This window comes from Myotis brandtii, unplaced genomic scaffold, assembly GCF_000412655.1.
Source record: "Myotis brandtii unplaced genomic scaffold, ASM41265v1 scaffold388, whole genome shotgun sequence".
Classification (NCBI taxonomy): domain Eukaryota; kingdom Metazoa; phylum Chordata; class Mammalia; order Chiroptera; family Vespertilionidae; genus Myotis; species Myotis brandtii.
The window spans coordinates 190344-212009 of NW_005364882.1; the positions used below are offsets into that span (position 1 = coordinate 190344).

General features: G+C 33.5%; 1 protein-coding gene across 3 annotated transcripts in view; it reads left to right on the top strand.

Annotated features, from left to right (window-relative positions):
- Window positions 1–21666, top strand: part of PCDH17 (protocadherin 17) — a 95205-nt gene that overhangs the window by 36332 nt on the left and 37207 nt on the right. For 2 of the 3 annotated variants that reach the window (XM_005872672.2, XM_005872673.2), the window contains exons 2-3: window positions 1093–1151; window positions 1283–1455. In XM_005872672.2, the coding sequence (XP_005872734.1) occupies window positions 1093–1151; window positions 1283–1455 (232 nt within the window). The remainder of the gene's footprint in view (window positions 1–1092; window positions 1152–1282; window positions 1456–21666) is intronic. The other variant, XM_014544920.1, reaches the window with a different exon arrangement.

Here is a 21666-nt window from a genome sequence, read left to right on the forward strand (position 1 = left end):
GGATGATCTTGTACGAACCCATAGCTGCTTAATGACGTGATATGAAGTGATGCAGAAAACAGGAGAACCTTTGTCCTGGAGTCAGCTGCAAGAAGTAACGTGTATGAATGTACCGTATAGGGAGATCTATGAAAGATCTAGTCTCTTTCTCCCAAAAGACTCTGTTCCATGATACAAGGAGAATTCAGTTCTTCTTGGCAGACCTCCAGGTCAGTTTGGAGGCAGTAAAAACAACCACAGAAAACAAGCCTGGTTTCTCTGTCTTTACTCTCGGTGTTTTAAGTAACATTTTATTTCTTATTTTTCTTTTGCTTTGTTGTTAATAACCAGGAAATAATACATCTTTCCATTGTCTTGTGTGAGCACAATTTTTATAGTAGAGATGTAGATGAGGATGAATTATATGGGCCCGGCTTATCTATTTATTTTATTTTTTACTGAATTTATTGGGGTAACATTGGTTAATAAAATTATATGTTTCAGGTGTACAATTCTATAATACATCATCTGTATACTGCATTCTATGTTTACACCCAACATCAAGTCTCCTTTCATCACCATTTATCTCCCTTTTACATTCTTCTACCTCTTCCCATCCTCCTTACTCTGGTAATTTGGAGAAAAGGATCAGTATCTCTTAATTGAGGAGTGGATGACTTTAAAATGATATTACACCAAAGAAGGCATAGAATCCCAGAGGATTATGTAATTATGTTAAAAATGAGTATTATTAAATAATTCACACTTTTATTATGGAGAAATTAGGTCATTTTTCTACTCCCCCCACAAATATTCAATCTTAATATCTAAATAATGAAACAACACAGTGTTATCCATCCTGGTGCTAAGAGAGAATGCCAGTTATGACAGGCTCATTGTTTACTTTAACAGGTAATTTGTGGACCGGAATCATTTAATTGTTCTGAGTACATAATTACATGTCAGCAATTTCCAATTTAATTAAAATGTACAAATCTGAAGATTAAGGGAATTTTTGAATTATTAATCATTTTTCCACTAGGAAATCTTGTTGCTCTGCAGGAGATTTGTCCAGTGTACAACTATACGTATTTTTTTCCTTCTCTTTCACAGACAGACAATTTTCCCGCAGAGCCCAATTACATGGGCAGCAGGCAGCAGTTTGTTCAAAGGTAAGGCCTATTAAATAACTTTCTCAGCTTCCCCATTTGCATTCGTGTCAAAATTGCTTTGCAAGTAACCACACCAGACTCAAACTCGTAGAGACACCACTTTCTCTTCTTTGTCTTTATATGTATTTCAGTAGCTCCACGTTTAAGGACCCAGAAAGAGCCAGCCTGAGAGACAGTGGGCACGGGGACAGTGATCAGGCTGACAGTGACCAAGACACTAACAAAGGCTCCTGCTGTGACATGTCTGTTAGGGAGGCACTCAAGATGAAAACTACTTCAACTAAAAGCCAACCACTTGAACAAGGTGAGTGAAGCCTTCCAATGCTTACCAAGTGTAAAGCTTAAGCAATCATTATGAACCAATTAGCACTAGAGTTGCAGTTTATTATGGTGGAATGGACCATTAATGGATCAAAAGAGACAGCAAATCCCAACTTTGTCCCAGACAAAGAGCAACTATTCAAGTACCTCAGAAACAAGAGAGAAAGAAAGGCCATAGATAGTGGTCTATAATCTTCTTAACATGAGAACTTGATTAAGTCACTAGATTTGTTCTTATCTTCATGGATGCTTCCTAACTTTTCTTATTTTGCATTTTATTGACAAGCAAAACATGGCATATATTACCTAAATATGCACATTTTAATATACTCATTTTTAAGATTAAAATAGTAAATTCAACACATTTAGGTAAAATGAAAACTTGATTGGAATTGTATATGTCTAGCATGTTGTTGTATTTTTAGAGTGAATTTTAGTTTTTAAAGAGTCAAATAATAGCTAAGTCAGAGTTTTTGCTCCTTTTGTTTTGATTTACATTGAAGTCTTCATAGATATCAAATAAGAATGAACTTGTTTACTCAGAGATGAAAATATATTTCTTAATAAATACGTACATTCTAAAAGTCCACCTCTAATTTATTCATTTGATATGCCTTTTTATTAATTTTATGTTTTCATTGTTTCAAGCATAATGGAATATTTGCTGATGATTTACCCAAAGAGAATTAAACTACTTTCATGTGTAAGAACTAGAGACCATAAGCTTTTTTCTAATGTCCAATTATAACAAATGAAAAATTAATTGTTTTATAAATTGTATTTCAGAATTTCAGATGTATTTTACATTAGTTAATATAATATTAGTTTTCAAAATAGTCATGATATTTAAATATTTAATATTTATCATTTCAGTTTTTAATGAGAAACTTGACTTATACATATAAACACAGCTGCTAAGTCATTTATTAATTGATGATTCATAGAAAGTAATTTTTTGCCTGTAGTGTACTCTGTCCTAGCACATATAGCTTAGCAGATATAATGTTTATTAACTTTTCTAATAATATTCAAATTTTAATACAAATATACATACATAAACATCTATTTAATACAAAATAAGTAAACATAGATATAAATATTTCTGCACTGAATATTATTATGCTGGATTTATTTTAAGGTTGACCTCCCCAAGGCCTTCTTTTCTAAGTAATAAGTGCTAGATAGATAACTTTCTTCTGAACTTTTACCATCACAATTTTCTGTGTTAACAGAAATCTTGTTTTTTTAAATTTTTTTAACAAAAGCCATATATATATACTGATCTCAGACAAAAAGGGAGAGGGAGATAGAAACATCAATGATGAGAGAGAATTATTTATCAGCTGCCTCTTGTACACCCCCTACTGGGGATCAAGCCCACTACCTGGACATGTGCCCTTGACTGGAATAGAACCCGGGACCCTTCAGTCCGCAGGCCAAAGCTCTATCAACTGAGTCAAACCAGCTAGGGCTAACAAAAGCTACTTAAATACTTATTTAATATTCACAGTTCCTGCAAATTTGAATGTTTACTTGAAAGTGACTTAAATGTCTTTATGGGTTGTAACTATGCGATATTATGTAAATCTTTTAGATACATTTAAATAATGGGTTGTTGAATCTTGATATGTGAATGAATAGCATAAGACAGACCCATTTATGTGTATAATAAAGTAATTAAGCAGATGATTTTTGACTACTATTTGTACAGTTGCATATGGTAAGTAAAGAGTTTGCAGTTATTGTCTATCTTCATGAGATTCCAATTTTCCTTTCTTAATAAAAAATATAAACAAGTACACTGCTGCTCACATTAATACTTTAATTCCTTTTCATGAACTAACTGAACAGTGTATTTGATGAGCATGAAAAAGACCTCTATAGAAAAAGAAAGTTATATATGTTTGAAAGTTTAAATTATAGTAAAAACATGATTTTAAAAAATTGATATCAAAAACAATATTTTAGAAAGGTGACTACTGTTCTTAAAAGAAAATATATTTGGCATATATTTTAATTAATATGATACACAAATATTGCTAGTCTAAGGGTGAGAATGCCAGTAAAAATATCTCCTGTAACACAAATAGTTTCCAGATCTCCTTATTAATAAATATGGGGAAATTATTATAAATCTGAAGACTATACTTAGATAATCAATGAATTATATAGGATATGGACTTCTACTTTGAAACATGAACTTGAAAGTTTAGCTTAAATAATCTTTCATTGAATAATTGCATTCACTAATGCACTCATTTAATTAATATCTATTAAAATTTTTAATATAAAAGGAACAAAAATATATTTCCTTTTAGGAGCAAGAAATTAAAAGCTAAACAAAAGAAACCTGTTTATCAGGTTTTTTTTCTCTTACTAAAATTTTGTAGTAGTGCTTTAACAGATTTCAATTAGAAACCAGTAGCATATTACATTTTATATTTTTTGGCTTCCATCACTATTTAAATGATCTCAAATAAGAAAAATAGTGTTCTATTTCTAAATTGAAATATTTCTTTAACTTAGAAATTCAAATACATTAAAAATAATCTCCACATTTTTAGTGGAATCTTTTGTGCTAATAATTGTTTTCCTTTGCCTATGAGTAAGCCTTTTTGAGCTTTTGATTTATTAGCTCAAATATTACTTTTTCTCCTCTTTTGTGCAGTTAGATTTTTTCCATTTGTTTTGTTCCTGATATTTGTTTATTTTTTCTACCATCAGTATAATCATCTCAAATATATAGCAGGAGTATATGTTGCCCATTATTTTAGTAAAAATATTTGAAAGGAATCAGTAGTTAATTGAAAGTATACTGTATTACACAACAGCTAAAGATAGCTTTAAGGATTTTATGTTAATAAACTATTTAATAGAAAGAGGTTATTTTAGTTTCTCTTAGCGTGATTAAAAAAACTCTCAAAAAGTATTTATATTTTTCTATTTAATTGCATTTTTGTGTTATCTTTTTTTTTGCAATTAGATTTTCTCTATTCTCACTTCACCGAGTATTATAGGCAGGTGGAAGATAGATAAAAGGATCCAAATATTTTAGAATTTGTATGGTACCATACATAGTAGGACATTACTTAGAGATGCAAATGTTTATATCCCAGACTAATAAGCATTGTTTATTAGAAATTTACACAAAAAATCGACAAAAAACATTTGATATTATTTTGCTGAATTTATATTTTCGAGTAAGAAAAACCAATTTATAGCAAGAACTAAAAATAAAATACATATAATGTTATCTATTTAAATAAGAATCACATACAGTTTTATAAATAATAAAACTCAAAACATTTTTAAGTTAATTTACTTCTTATGCCTCAGAATATTATTAAATCTTTGACTTCTTTAAGAAAATATTGCTCCTTTGAATTTCTATCTACTAAAACACTGTAAACTATTTTTTAATTGTTTTATTGCTTAAAGTATTATAAAGAGTATTATATATGTCTCCTTTTTTTCTCCCCTTGACCTTGTAAACTATTTTCATTACTAGCAATAAACATTTCTTCTTTTAAAAAATTAATAAGCTTGCCCTAAAATTCAGTAGTTTCTGTTGATTCCAAAAATAATAATTATGCAGTTTTCATAAATGCTGATTGATGATTTATCTGAGCTTCTTATTAATACCAAGTGATTGCTCTCAATTTTCCTTTTTTAAAACATTTTTTTCTTCATTTAATTTTCTCCCCTGTACCCTCCACCAATCTCCCACAATCACATACTGTTGTTCGCGTCCATCACTTCTTTTTTCTTTTTCTTTTTTACTCATCCTTCTACTACCTTCTCGTCCCCCCAACACTCCCTCTCCAGAGCTGTCCACCTATTCCCTATGAGTCTGGGATAATCAGTTTTCTTGATATCTTTGTAATTAACTGAAACCTGATTCTTGAAGCCAGAAGTCAGTGGAATATCATTGTACATTATGACTGCTGACAACCCATGCCAGGGATTGCAGTGAAAGAGTCACGGTCATGAATCTAACTCCTGTGTTGCATTGCCAGCTGTCAGTCCCTCCTCTGGATTCCAGGACTTTACTGAACCTCAGGTGTTGTTCTGTTCACGTTCTTTCTTTCTTTTTTTTTTCCCCTCATTTCATTTAATTGCCAAACAATTTCCTTTTTTTCCTCATTTAATTCTGTGCTTCCACTGTTCTCTCTTTACTGCTGGAAAAATCTGACTCCTTAAATTACATTCTGGTTCAAAACATTTCACAATGGAATCCCTAATTAAAATCTAATAAAAATAAATCAATAGAAAGTTGAGAAAGAATAGAAATTCCAAATGAGCCAGGTTTGCTCCAATGAATTTCAATTTTAAAACTAAATTACATTCTTAAAGGTTGCCTTTTGTCTTCCCAGAGGACATTTTAGAAAATTATGAGAACTAAAGCTAATGGATTGTTTTTTAGTTTTGTTTTGTTTTTTTCTTTATGTCAGGGCTTGAATTTTGTTTGTGTGCTCCATATTCAACAGATGATTATATCGGTTAAATGACTGCAGGATTTGTTATATGATTTCAGAGTTTGACAAGTTTCTGAGCCCACTCCTTTAAAACCCCTGAGGTTCCTGTTCAGCGAGAGGAGAGCCACACATTCAGGATTGGGGAGGAAGTCATTGCGACAGAGGGTTGGGGCACTGAACACAAACTTGACCTACTTTGCCATTTCCCCTAGAACTGACACTGAATAGAAAAGTACGAGGATAGTGGCTTTTTTATTCTCAGGTTTTTGCTCTGTTTTTCATTCTTCATTATGGTTACTGCAGTTCTGACCCTTTCAGTCAAGCACTGTCTTTTCCCAGACCTTCCCATAACAGGCAGCAGCAAATCCACCTCTACATAAGCAAGAACATGAAGGTAATGACTATATCTATCCTCTCAATAGCCATCTGCCAATCTCTCTCTCTCTCTCTCTCTCTCTCTCTATATATATATATATATATATATATATATATATATATAGTTAAACCTCACCCTAGGATATTTTTTCCATTGATTTTCAGAAAGGGTGGAAGAGAAGAAGGGAGGAGGGGGAAGAGAGAGAGAGAGAGAGAGAGAGAGAGAGAGAGAGAGAGAGATGTGAGGGAGACACATTGATTGATTGCCTTCTGTACATTCCCTGATCTGGGCCATGGATCAAACCTGCAACCCAGGTATGTGCCCTTGACAGGGACATGAACCCGACACCCTTTGGTAAATGGATTAGTGCTCTAATCATTAAGCAACACCCGCAATGGCTGAAAATAATTTTAAAGGAAATGTTGTTATAAATTTATTAATTGTAAATATATCTTAGGAAGGAAGTGGAAAATTACTTCCTTATATGGGAGGGGAAAGGAACTGTTGCATACATAATTTCAGAAAGAAATCACTTACGAATTTTTAAAGGCACGGATGCATTAAGACTCACATACATGGCATTTAAGAAATTGTGTTATTTGCCAATAATTCCTATTATTTTCAAGCCCTGTAAGTTTTTATTGGACTGCACTTATCTAAGAGCATCTTAATATCCATTTTCCTTCCTTCCTGTGCTGTCTTTAGTACTTTTAGAATTCATCTAATTTTCAATTTTCCTGGATAAAATGGTCCACACACTGTTTATTTTTGCTTACCAAACATTGCAACTGTCCCATAGTTCACCTAACTTTAAAAGTTTCAATGATATCTCTTTTTCTCCTGTGCAAACATCTGCTTCTAGAAGCCAGCAGCTGGTATCATGAAAATAGAGATTTTATCATCCTCACATTTGTTGCTCATCATAAAACCTTCCTAACAAGTGTTGCATGATTTACTATAGACTCAATGTGATTTTGAGATTCTCTTGCTTTTAGTAAGCACAGCAATAACTTTTGCTAAAACATTCCAATTAGGAAATGCCAGATATAAAAACATAAGCTAAGGTACAGCCTGGGTCTTCAAGGAGCTCAGACTGTATTAAAAGAATTTGACATATAAGCTATGAGGTTTGCACAGTGGGAGGTATGCCCCAAGTACTAATGATGTCATGAGAATGAACACCCAGACCAAATTTGGGGGAATCAAATAAAATTCCTGGAGGAGGAGACATTTGAGCTGATCCTTTAAAAAATGTTTAACTCACTTGGCAGAATAAAGTTGGGAGAAAGAGGACAGTGCACTCTCAGAAGCAGAGATGCAAGGAAGCAAAGTGGCAAGTTGCTATTAGGTGCAGATAAATAGTGATGCGTGAGACGAGGATTGGTGGGTATGGGACTGGCGAGAGTATGAGAAGCCCAGTGATGGATTGACTGATAGGGAGCCATTGGATGTTCAGGAAGTAATAGTTCGAAGTTTCATTTTAAAGAGATGATTTTTTAGGCCAATGCCTGGGTAGACAGGGATGCAACTAGGAAGCTGGAGAAGTAATCCAGGGCAAGACAAAATAAGGCCCAATGTAGTAAAGAGGTAATAAGAGTAGAACCAAGTGAAAGATTAAAACTTGTTTTACTATATGCCATTGTTTTTATAATGATAATGATTTCATTGGTATTCATTTAAAATTGATTTTGAGATAAAGGTTTCTAAAGGAAAAAATCATTTTATACCCAAATAAATGGACTAACACTTGAATTATTTAATGCCTTTAAGTTTTTATGTAGTACATATATATCACATATTCAATTAACACATACATGTTTGAAAATTATCATTTTCTCTAAATGACTAATGCTTATTTGCAGACTGGATTTATCATACTAAGGAAAATTTACCATTCAAAGACACCAGGAGGAAACAGAAACAAAATCACTTCAGTTAACCAGATCTTTGAGAGAACTTTGAGAACACAGTGAGGTAGTTTAAAATTGTGTGATAATGAATCTTAGAATTATGACTGGGCTAACTGAGTTCAGCTTTGTGACGTGGAGAAGACAGGGTGAGGTCACCAAAGGGAAACATTCAGGAAGACATTTAAATGAGTATCAGAAGGGGCAGCTGGTTATTACAGTTTGGCAGTAGGAGAAGTCAGGAGGCAGAAGATGCATGTCTGTCACAGTTAACCATTATTTCATTCATAATTAAGACACAAGATATAAGAACTTCTAATGTATCAAACCAAACATTTAACATATTCAAATTAACTCCTCTTGTATGTTTCAATTCCATAACTAATATGAACTTTTGAAAGCTAATGTTTTGACATGCAGGTCTACAATTATTAGAACCAGAAGTTTTCCAGAGTTAATAATTTTTCAGATTTTACAAAAGTGATATAATTCATGTGCCATATAGTATGTAATATTGCTATTGGGATCTGTGGCAGTACTCACAATCAAACACAATATTTAGTAGTGAAAAGCTAAATATTCATACTAAATGGAATAAAGAATAATTTAAACAGCCCATATCAATTCAAGTCAGTTTTTACTATCAAATGAGTAACAAAATAACTGCCAGATCTGAATGTTTTGGGAGTTTCAAAATATAGACAAGGAATTGTAGACTTGTACTTAATTTGCATGTTGTGGTTTATTGTCCCTTAAAACCTTGACAATGCATTATACTGATGCTGTTTCAAAGAGCATCATAATGAAAAAAATGTGTACCACCAAGAGAAGTGATTTTATACAGTTTCCTATTAAATCAGATCAGAAATGTGCAGTTGGTCTCTTGCCTCAGACCAAATATAGAAAAAATTGTCCATTAGCCCTGTGATAGTTGTAATATTATAAATATTTACTTTGGGAAGCCAGAGTAATCTGGGAACATTTAAATGTTTAAACAGTTCATAAGATCATTTTGAGTAGTACTTTTAGGATTTGCAGACTGATAACAAATGCACCCCTGCATTTATACAGGGTATATTTTTGAGACAAAATACATATTTCATAAGATTGATTTGTCTGCCCTAGACTTTATTTTCTTTGAGGCTTTGAGAATTCATATTGAAGAATGAAATAGTTTTATTTATTTTTTTGTCTCAAGTCATTTCTTGCTTAATTTTAATTACTGTTCCTTATATAATACTAGAGGCCTAGTGAACGAACTTTGTGCACTGGTAGGGTCCCGAGCAGCTGCCGGCTGTTGGCCAGGACCTCCCTCTCTTCCCCCGGCCGGCCCCACCCCTTGGTCAAACTCCCAGACAACTCCCAGTAGAGGGGACAATTTGCACACTATGCTTTGATTATATAGGATGATTTACATAGATATATGACTTTTGAGCCTTACAAACTAACATTTTTAAGGTATTTAAGGAAAGATGGCAATAAAACTAGAAAATTTTAATACTTGCAAAATGACTATGATGTTTACAAGAATTACTCTACACTGCAGGAAACCAATAGACAGTAGAATGAATCTTAAGTAAACATACTAGTATCTGATAATTTTTTAACTCATGGGGCAGATATCATTACCATTAATTAATACATGAATAAATTAATTCAGTAAGTATTGTTTCAGCACTCATGTAGATGACACTCTGCCTTCAAGGTATTTATCTTTGAGGGTGTCACTCCTCTGTCCATCTAGCTGTAATTCAGTTAGTTAAATACTATGATATATGTATACCGTAAGTACAATTAATTCTGCTATAGAAACAAATAAAGCATTACTTCACAAATGAAATGTGCTTTTAATAGGGCCTTGAAAGCAGAACCTGACTATAAGATGCAGGGTAAATTGACTATTTGAAGCTGGGATAATACTATGATCAAAAAAGACTTAGAGATGTGGCAATCAGTATATAATCCAGGAATGGCAAATAATAGAAATAATCTCATTGGACTATCAGGTGTAGATTTATAATGGAGAGAAATTGGACCAAATGAATGGATTAGGGTCAGATTATGAAAGACCTTGAATGCCATACTAAGAGGTTTAAATATAATTCTACAGGCAATTAAAAACTTTATTTTGATTGGAGTTACCTTATCAGAGTTTGTTAGAATGATCAATTAAATGGACTAGAGAAGCCCAATGGTCATTTGGATCATTCATTCAGTTTCAAAAGGGCAAAGGTATGTTTAATATTTTCTAATTTTTGTCTATCATAATGTCATGTAATTTAATTGCTGTGCCCCATAGTTTCAACTGAAATTATTATGAGTAATAAACATAACTCAAAAGAAAGTATACATACACTTCAAAGTACCATCTATTTATATTTGTCGATAATGATCACAGTTGATTTTTCCTTTCATTTTTATTTTAAAGCAGAGCCAGCAACCCTACCTTAAGTATAAATCCCAATGAAATCCTTGAAAGATTATAAATATATGACAAACTGTGTGAACTTATTCAATCAGATAACAAAAGATCAGCTAGTAGTAATATGGAATTAAAAAGAAGATAGCATTTATTAAACATCTATTTTAAGTCAGTCACTGCAACAAGCACTTTTAAACAAATTTGTCCTCATGGTAAGCTGCTGAGATGACTGTTATCTCTTTTATTAGATGAGAAACCTGAACATCAGAGAACTGAAGTAACTTGCCCACAGTTGATGCCATTAGCAATTTTCTGCCTGATGCCTTGTCTGTGTTCTTTCCACTCTAGTCACTTTTGCTTATTTACAGTCTTCAACAGAGAGTTTGCAAGGCAGATACACTAGCATTCTTAAGTTGAAAATAGGTATCTTACTTTTGAAAGTAGAGTTGAACCTGATTTTTTATGCCTAAGTGTATAGAGTTATGAAGGGTTTTTCAGAACATGTAGTCATCTAATTAGTTGCCATTTATTTCATTATTATTTTGACTTGCTGTGCAGAAGCATTTAGTACTGAGACTATTTTTTTCATCTTTGTGTAGATTAGCTGCCTTTAAGCAGAATAACCTTTACTTCATTGCTACAAATTCTTCAGTTAACCCTAACTTGTCTTTTAAAAAATGGACATAAAGTACAAAACTTCCAATATTATTACACTGATACTATTTGAAAAAATAATTTAGTTTCCATATACCCAAAAGTCATTCCTGTTTAGCTTATTAATATGTAAAAAGTAGGATATAAGCGTTCTGGTTGTATATTCTATTCCCCAATCATTGCCTCTTAAGAATGACAAATGGTACTTCTGTTACTTTTAAGCAATAAATAAAATTAATTTTGTTTTTAAATAATTCATGTATTAAGCATTAGTATTACTTTTAGAACTATGACAGACTACTCAGAGATATCTAATTTAGATATACAAATTTAATTTTATTTGCAAGACACTACGGTCCATATATATTTCACAGTTCAACATATATTTGACCAAACTTTTGCACAATAAAGATGGTGAAAATATTTGAGTAAATTTTACTTATCTCGTTTTATTTCTCCATCCCAAACTTTTCAACATTTTCTCTCCACTTTCCCAAGCCCTCCACAGCCAGCTCCCTTCTAATCTCAGTAGATAGTATCATTGTCTACCTAGTCACCCCAGTTAGAAACAAAGGGACTCCTCTTTCCCATTTTCTTCCTTATCCCAGCATATGTCATTAGATCATGTTGTTAACACCAGCCAATTCTACTTGACATTTCTTCAGTTCAATTATCTCCAGTATATTTACCCACCCTAGATGCTATCTCTTTTTTTCATCACAACACCCTTCCAAGTAGGTAGTCACCTGCTTCTCTTGTTGCCATGTTTGTAATGGAAATTCAATAATTTTCCTCCAATTAAAACCACAGAGTACTTGGAAAAATATCTGAACCTTTAACCTTGCCCTATGCCCCCTCCTCTTGTTTCACTGTACTCCTGCTGTGGAAGTCTTCCTTCAGTTTCTTCTTTTCTTTTTCAAGTCAGAGTTTCTAGTGTTGAGATCACTTTTGCACGAACTTGTCTCCCTCAGTAGTCTGCACACTGCATGTGCAAAGGAGATGCTTCTCTTATTCTCTAATGTATTCCTGATGTTTAGTTAAAAAGGGGGTTATTAAGGATGAAAACCACAGATTAAGAAGATTTTAGAGAAGTTGAAGTCACTGGTAAATGTTAAAGGATCTTGATCAGGTAAAGAACATATTATATTAATCTATAGGGAAACCAGTTCTGTTGCAGTTAGAAACAGGTCCAACAAACATTTAATAATTTCAAAGAGCTGAATTATGCACATTTACTTAAATTATCTCACTTAAAGTACAATTTTGAATAATTTTATAAGATAGACATTGACATTTTCATTTTGAATAGAGAAAATGAGCAATCTAAGTTCATTGAGATTCTATGTGGCTAATCCAAACTTTTAACCTGGGGTATCTAAGTCTAATTTCTGAGTCTTATTTTATAGGTCTTTCCATTGTTTCTTAGTGGCAATAGTTAATGAGAAATAACAAAGTTCTAGCAAAGTCATTGGGATGACTATATTTAGAGCATTAAAGACCTTAACATCTTGATAAAGAGAAAGAGTTTTAATATTAAGAGAGAAAGTTTTTAATATTAAAAACTTCTATCAAGCCTTACCAATATTGTTGGGGTATTGAATGGTATTGGCTGGTTAAAGTGAAGTGCAGAGTAAGCATGTGGTGTAATGGGGAAGGGTGAAAGACGGGGACAATGCAAACGTGAGTGCAGTCTATTTGAAATAAGTGACAGCTGCACTTGAAATATGTGACTGCACCCATTCAGAATATACTGTAATAATGAGGGAAAATTGATAAATTTAGGTTATATAAAGTATATACAAAATTTAGAACAAGTAGATAAACTGACACATTCAGGAAAAGAGTAAAGCATTGCTAGTGTGAAACACACAAGACAACTCAATAAAATGAAACCATATTACGATTAAATGCAATGAAGAACCTTAGATAAGGCAGATGAAGATTCCACATAGGCTCAGGAGTGGTCTTTCATATTACTGGACCCAGAATCCATGCTTACAATAAAATAATTAGATTTGAATACCCAAACATTAGTGTTTATTTATACAGTTTGCCATATATATGTACTCGTTTTAAATATCATCAATTTAGATAAGTTCATCTAAAGTGAAAGAGGTGTAGTGAAAATTAAAGTTTTGTCAAAATGGACAATAGACAACATTAAGTACAAGAATAGAAGGAAAGGCCTGGCTGGCTTGGCTCAGTGGTTGAGCATTGGCCTATGAACCAGGAGGTCACAGTTCAATTCCCTGTCAGGGCACATGCCCAGGTTTTAGGCAATGTGGGGTGTGCAGGAAGCAGCCGATCAATGATTCTCTCTCAATAAAGAGGTAATATGTAAATTGACTGTCACACCCTCACATAAGATGGCCACCACAAGATGGCTGGCAGGGGAGGGAAGTTGTGAATGATCAGGCCAGCAGGGGAGGGAGGGTAGTTGGGGGGGACCATGCCTGCAGGGGAGGGCAGTTGTGAATGATCAGGCCAAGAGGGGAGGGAGGGCAGTTGAGGGCGACCAGGCCAGCAGGGGAGGGCAGTTGGGGGTGACTGAGCCTGCAGGGGAGGGAGGGCAGTTGGGGGGGACCAGGCCTGCAGAGGAGGGTAGTTGGGTGCGATCGGGCCAGCAGGAGAGGGCAGTTGGGGGCAATTGGGCTGGCAGGGGAGCAGTTAGGTGTCGATCAGGCTGGCAGGGGAGTGGTTAGGGGGTGATCAGGCAGGCAGGCAGGCAAGCGATTGGGAGGTAGCAGTCCTGGATTGTGAGAGGGATGTTCGAATGCTGGTTTAGGCAATCAGACATCCCCCGAGGGGTCCCAGATTGGAGAGGGTGCAGGCTGGGCAGAGAGACAACCCCTCCAGTGCACAAATTTCGTGCACCAGGCCTCTAGTTTAAAATAATAAAGATTAAAAAAACAATTTTCTAGAAGGCAGTTTCTCAGATTTCTTTCTTGCATTTTACTGAGGATGGCATTGCCATGTTCCTGGTTCCTCTTTTCTTCTATAAAATATTGAGATTAATAAAACAAAACAAACAGATAAAACTAGGGTTTGTAACACTATAGAGGGTAGAAAATACATCTATGAGAATGGTTTTTATGAGCTATAGCTGACTTTCTATATTTTGATTACTAAGCTTATTTTCTGCTATATACCCACACATATATGTATGAAAACATATGTGAGTTTATGTATACACATATATTTACCTTCACTATTTGAACAGCAAAAGCCCTTTTTATTTTTTAAATTACACTTAGCTTATAGGCACCAGCGCATCAATAACTTCTCAACTGTAATTGTGTCTGGAAATTATAACAGGTTACTAGAGACTTGTCCTTAAAATTACAGAATGAATAAACAATATATAATAATGCATTTTACATATATTTATTTACACACGACTATTCAAAACCCATTAGCAACCAAATTATTTCTGTGTTCACATGACAATATTTTATTAACCATTATTAAAAATTTTTTGAATGTTGAAAAGAATGAAAAAAAAGCTTTTTAAAGCTTTTTTAAAAAAATCCTCACCCTAGCATATTTTTCCATTGATTTTCAGACAGTGGAAGGGAGAGAAGGCGGTGGGGGGAGGGAGAGAAACATCCATATGAGAGAGAAACATCAACATGAGAGAGACACGATTGGTTGCCTCCTGCATATGCCCTTGACTGGGAATTGAACCTGTGACCCTTTGGTCCATGGAGGATGCTCTAACCACTGAGAAACCTGCCAGGGCTAAAGCTTTTTTTTTTTTTTTTTGGTGGCAAAGACAATAAAACTTCTTTTTAAAAAGCCATAGGGTAAGTTATTTATTTTTTCTAGGTTATGAATGTTATGTATGTATTGATAGAGGTTTCATATTTAGCCTAATTAGTTTTTGGAACTATCCTATATAATAAAGAGATAATATGCAAATTAACCCTCATGCCCTCACAAGATGACTGCCTATGACCAGGCTGACAGGAAGGTTAGTGAGGGACAACCAAATAACTGAACAAGCAGGCTGCATGGGGACGACCAGGCCAGCAGGAAGGGTAGTTGGGGGAGACCAACCAGCAGGGGCGGGGGTAGTAAGATGTGACCAGGCTGGCGGGGGGCCAGTTAGGAGTGGCCAGGCTGGCAGCGAGGGGGAAGTTGGGGGCGACCTTTGGAGAGGGTGCAGGCTGGGCTGAGGGGACCCGCCCTGCCTTCCCCCCCCCTCGTGCACGAATTTTGTGTACCGAGCCTCTAGTGGTGTTATAAATATAAATATGTACATTCACATCAGTATATTTATTGCTTCCATATTATCAGTTTATTTGAACACTCTGGGTACTTTGTTAATACCATCAGTTTGATTTATCTGTTACTATTTTCTTCAGATGTAAATAGTTTTTCTCTGTTATCAGTGCAGTACTCAAATTTACTTTAATATATAACACAGTCATTAATTCCATCTGCATTATGAATTACTTAAAAATAGTCAGATCTCTGCTTTGATTCAAAGATGTATGAAATCCTAATAGAGTCAATAGTATGTTGCCATATAAATTCTTATTAAAATCTTCAAAGATGAATAGATATGTTAGATAGCAATTAGTATGTTATCTATAATTTGTTTCTAATTGATTTGAGGAAGACTAAAAGTAGTTTGTTCTCCTAGTACTATAAACATTCTTTTATAATTATGTTCATGCTCTTAATGAGAAATATCTATTAAATATTGGACAAGGTAAAATATCTACTCAGTAATAATTATACTGATGTATAAACACTATTGATGTTTCAAAGTGGTATACAAATATAGTTTGCATTAAATGATTCAACATTTCTTTGTGCCAGACACTGACTGTATAAGATGCTAAGAAATGAAATTATGCACAAAACAAACCTAAGTCCTGATCTCTTGCAAGTATACTCCAATAGAGGCTTGTGTTATTCAAAGCTCTTAGATCAACATCTACTTTGACTTCTTAAATTGAATTATGATTGACATATATCATTGTATTAGTTTCAAGCATATACATAATTTGATATTTGTGCACATTGCAAAATAAATGCTACAACAAAGTCTACTTACCATTCATTACCGTACAAAATTACAAAAATTTAATTTGACTTTCTGTCAGTGAAACCCACCAGTCTGAAAACACACACTTTAAATCTATCATATGAAAATGAATGAATATGTGAGTGAACTTTAAAAATTGGTTGGGGTAAAAATTTACCTTATCTCTAGCTATGGATGGATTTTTTTCTCCATTTAGATATAAATATTAAAGAATGAATGATATCCTACATGGAATCCCTGAACAGAAAAAGCTAAGGAAATTTGACTTTAGTTAATAACAATGTATTAATGTTGTTTTATTAATTGTGACAAATATACTGTATGAACATAAGATGCTAACAATAAGCTAATTCGGTGCAATGTACATGGACTTCTCTGTAGTATCTTCTCAATTTTTTTGTGAATCTAAAACTACTTAAATATTAAAGTTTATTTAAAAATTACAAAGTTCACCAGAAAAAAAATTGAGCGGACCAAATTGTGCAGGATCTTGGATGTTAACCTAAAAATATGAGCATTTTTAATGATCAGGAAGACGCCATTTAAAATGTGTGGGCAGGCGCATAACATAATTAATGCAGCCATTTAAGGAAACTTTTTCTAAGACTGCACAGATAAATTGTAAGAAGGGAAAGGTGGCATCAAGGAGAGCAATATGATTTAATAAACTTCCATATAAAATGAGAAAGATGAGATTCATGTAGTGTTTAGTCTGTTGGAGATACAAAGTCTGGGTGATTTAGAAAAGAGATTTACAACATGATAAACTGGGTATAGAACAGGGAAATAATATAATTTTAGATTTAGAAACTGGACTTGCAGGTGATGAAAATAGACAAGGTAAATAAGATATATTTGAGTTTCCAAGGCTAAATGAAATTTTAATCATATCCTCCAGGAATGTCACATGGTTAAATAATTTGAAACCTTTTGACCAGTAAATAAGGAATGTTTGGGAATTTGAGCCTCAAATGTCATTGCAGTCTCTTTCACAATCATTTTGTTATGGTTATTGTGTTATTTGAAACCTTAACATTTTTCGTAAGCACACTGTAAGCCACATCCTCTTAATGCATAAACAAGAGTAAAGTAAGAAAATTTCCAGCTTCCAGACTATCACTTAATCAGTAATCTCTTATATTTGTTCACAATAATAATTACTGGTGTTAAAAAAGTCTAAAAATTACACATTGCTACAATCCCACATTTGTTTGATAAGATGCGATTTAGGTAGTTAACTTCTATTTTGTTCTCATTTACATTTCTACTTTTGATTATTAAAAATAACTTCATGTCCCATATTTTACAAGTGAAAAGTCAATTTCTTTTGAAGCTTTTAAAGAAGGGTAAATGGCTGGAATTATCGAATTTGAAAGTGATCCACAACATACCAGTAATGACTTGAGCGAGAGAGATCTGAAAAGGATTCTTATCGTGTAGAACAGTCCTCTTGATGTCAATGGAGGTCCCTAGAATGTTGTTGTAGGTGATTTGAAGAGTTCAAGTTAAAAATAACTATTAAATTAAACACAATTTCAACTGGATGTAAGTTTGCATTTTATAGACTTGACTGGCCCTTTGGGGTCATTTTAAAAAAGAAACTAGCTCTTCGTTAAAAAAAAATCTAATATTGCGTAATCAAAAGAATAGCTATGAAGTAGTTCACTGGGTAGGGTAGGGGAACCCATGTGTACAGTGCTTTTATTTTGATTCAATAGCATATGACTTAATTTAATGATTAAAATGGATAGAAGATATATACATTTGACCACAAATTTGACCATGAATACCTAAAAATAATAATGGAATTCTTGTCCACACAAGAGGGTGTACAGTATATTCCTGGTTGATGAACAGTTTTCTCCTGTCTCACTACCAGTGTAGTCTGAGGCTGAAGCTGTGGAGAAGCTCTCAGAGGGGAGCAAAGTCCTGGAACGTGACAGATTGTGTTCACCCATCAAGGGAAAATATTTTCTGGTGTTGGGATTCTGTAAGAGTATTTGGTTGGGATAACCTGTTAGAGAGGGACTGTTTACATAGATAAGTCATAGTGCAGTGAAATATAAACATCTTTGAAAGTTATGTCCCCTGCTGAAAAAGATTAATCCAACCATCCTCCTACTCCCACCCCACTTTTTTCCTGAAATCTTTAATGATCATGTGCTTTTTCTCTTGGTATAGTTAGACATTTAGTGAATTCAAAAATTCTTTAGTAAAAGTTGTGATTGTATATAGCAAGTATAATAAAATTTCAATTTTTATGTTAATCAACACATACTAATGCTTTTTATTTTTTGTTTTGGTCAGAAAAGAACAAGTTTAGAGACTATTATATCTGAGATTGATTTTTCCCTTTAATTCAAAATTTGTTTTTCATTTTTTTACAAGTACCTACTGAAATTTAAGTATGAACAGTTGCATGAGTCTTTTCAGAAATGCTACCTGTTATGTAAAGTTGCTTTAATACATTGTCATATACACAGAAGACTTGATACTTTCCATGTCACTGTAATGAATGTTAGATCAGGAATTAGTAGACATGGTTTTAATTTTGGCCCAATACTAATACCAGCTACATATCTATGTCTTTGGCTATGACCTTAACATTCTAAGTCTTCAATGCCTTAACTATAAACAAAAGGACACAACTACATTATCTCTAAAACGTCTTACCACCTTACCATGCTGTATATATACAGATACATGGAAATTGAAAAGTTTTCCCATTGTAAGACTGATTTTTCAACCTCTACTCAAATTCTACGAATTATTTTTTCAGTATAGAAAATGATTCATTCTACATAGGTAATACCCAAAACTAAGAATTTGTTAGAGAGAGAATTTATTTGTATTATTTCAAATTTTCAGCCATCCTGCTGTTACTGTTGATGAGGATGATGAGGATATGTTAATAATTGAAACAATTTCTGAGCAGTAAGATTCATTCACTTCAAGCCAGATATATTGTAGACAGGACTCCTTGTGGACAATATGGCATTCTAGTTAATGTATGAAAGTAATGAAGAGGGACAGCCATGAAGATAGTGAGGAAGTACAACCAGATAGCTTTCTGTGGAGAGAGTCCCAAGTAGATTCTTTCTCCCAGTGCAGTCCCTGCTTGCCTGGCATCCTATATAATAAAAGCCTAATATGCTAAGTGTCCGACCGCCCAGTTGGCCATTCAACCAATCAAAGTATAATATGCTAAGGCCGCTCAACTGCTTACTATGACGTGCACTGACCACCAGGAGGTAGACAGTTGACCAATCGACCAGTTGCTATGATGTGCACTTAACACAAGGGAGCAGACAGTAGACCAATTGACCAGTCATTATGATGTGCACTGACCACCAGGGGGCAGATGCTCCAACTGGTAGGTTAGGTTGCTGATTGGGTCTGGCCAATCGGGAGTGTGAGATGGGCCGGACACACCCTGGAGCCCTCCTGTGGTCCCTCCCTGGCTGACCAACCTCCTGTCTCCCTTCCCAGCCCCAATTGTGCACTGGTGAGGTCTCTGGGGTCACAATCCAGGCTGAGGGACACCCCCACTCCCTGAGTTCATGAATTTAGTGCACTGGGCCTCTAGTATTAAATACAAAGCACAAAGTGTAGCATGGCTGGAGTAGAGAGGTGAATTTGAGAGAGAAGAAAGGGTCATATAGGAAAGGGAGAAAGCAGTAGATAGATAGTATAGGACCTTATAGTCAGAGAAAATGGAAAGGACACCATTCCTGCTTAATTATCTTACTGAAGATTTTTCTGATTTCTATACTGAAAGAATCATCTATTCTCTTAGAGTAAAACACCAAACTTTGTGGGAATTATAGATTGTAATCACACTTGCTTAGAGATAACCTTTGTAAACACGTTTGCATGATTAATCAATAGTTGTCTTGAATGTATTTTTATGTGAATGGATATATTCCACAATTGGATTCAATCCAAATATACAATTTGTACATTTCCCTTAATGCTGAGCATGTTCCTAATCTCTAAATATCTTCATAAGCATTAGTCTTATTTAACTCAATATTCAAAGTCAGTATTAAATTCTTTATGAAACATGCTTCTATTTTAGAAAAATTACATATAATACACATATACACGTTTTATAATTATTTTTCTAAACAATTGGCTATTCTAATTACTCTCACAGATAATGAACTGTTAAAGATGGCATTTATAATAATGTCTTATTATTTCTTTAGGAAGTGATTGTAGGAGTAAAATGATAGTTTCAAAGAGTACAAATGTTTTTTAAGGTTCTTGAGAGACTCTAAAACCTCTTAGTAATTTAAAATAAAATTAACAAGCTATAGATTCCTCAAAATTTTTACATGCAAAACCAGCCAAGTATGTATAAAGAAAATATTCTTAAGCAAATTAAATTAGATTTTTTATATTTTATATTTAATTAGGTTTCAGAAATCATGTATAAAAAATAATTATTTTAATTTTTATAGCAGCACCCTAACCATATTCATGCTGGGTTTTTATTACATTGTTGGCATTATTTAGGCAAAATTGTTTTCACAAATTAGTTTTAGGGAATGCTATAATATAAACTTAATGTAATAGAGCTTAGGAAATTGTGTTTAAAATTCTTTATCAAATCAGAATGTAAAGAGATCATTTCAAGATGTAGGGGAATTAAGTTTTAGATTCAGCAGGTTAGAAAATCTAAAATTATGACCATAATATTAATGAGGCAATATACCTTTTTTTATCAAATTATGCAACTGAAACTGAATGAAAATGTGAAAATGAGCAAAATCATGAATTTTCAGTAGGTGAAATAGTTTATTTAGTATATAGCTATAATCAGAGCATATACTTTCTGAATAAAAACCAAAATTCTCATAGGTAGAAAATGAAAGATTCAATGCATGAGCCATAATACAATCCTTGATAGTATCATTTATGTGATGTTGCATAATATGTAAACTGTGTAGTCTGAATCTGTGCCAGGTACAATTTTCAAAATAATCTAACCACAGCATATTTGCTAATTACATTAACTATATTGTATGCAATTCATTGAACAATATAACTACTAGTATATAACCTTTAAAAATAGTGCCCTTTGTGATTTTTAAATGCAGCATCAACATTTTGGTGGGATCATTTTGCAGGCATCTAAATTACTACAAGCATTTGAGTTAAAAATTACATTTTCTCAAAAATATCTCTAATATCCTTTTTTCATCTGCTCTTGCTATTAGAAGTATAATAAATTAATAATTATTTGGTGACTACCAATTAATTAATCAAAAGTGTGTTCCAAAGTTGAACATAAAGAAATGATGG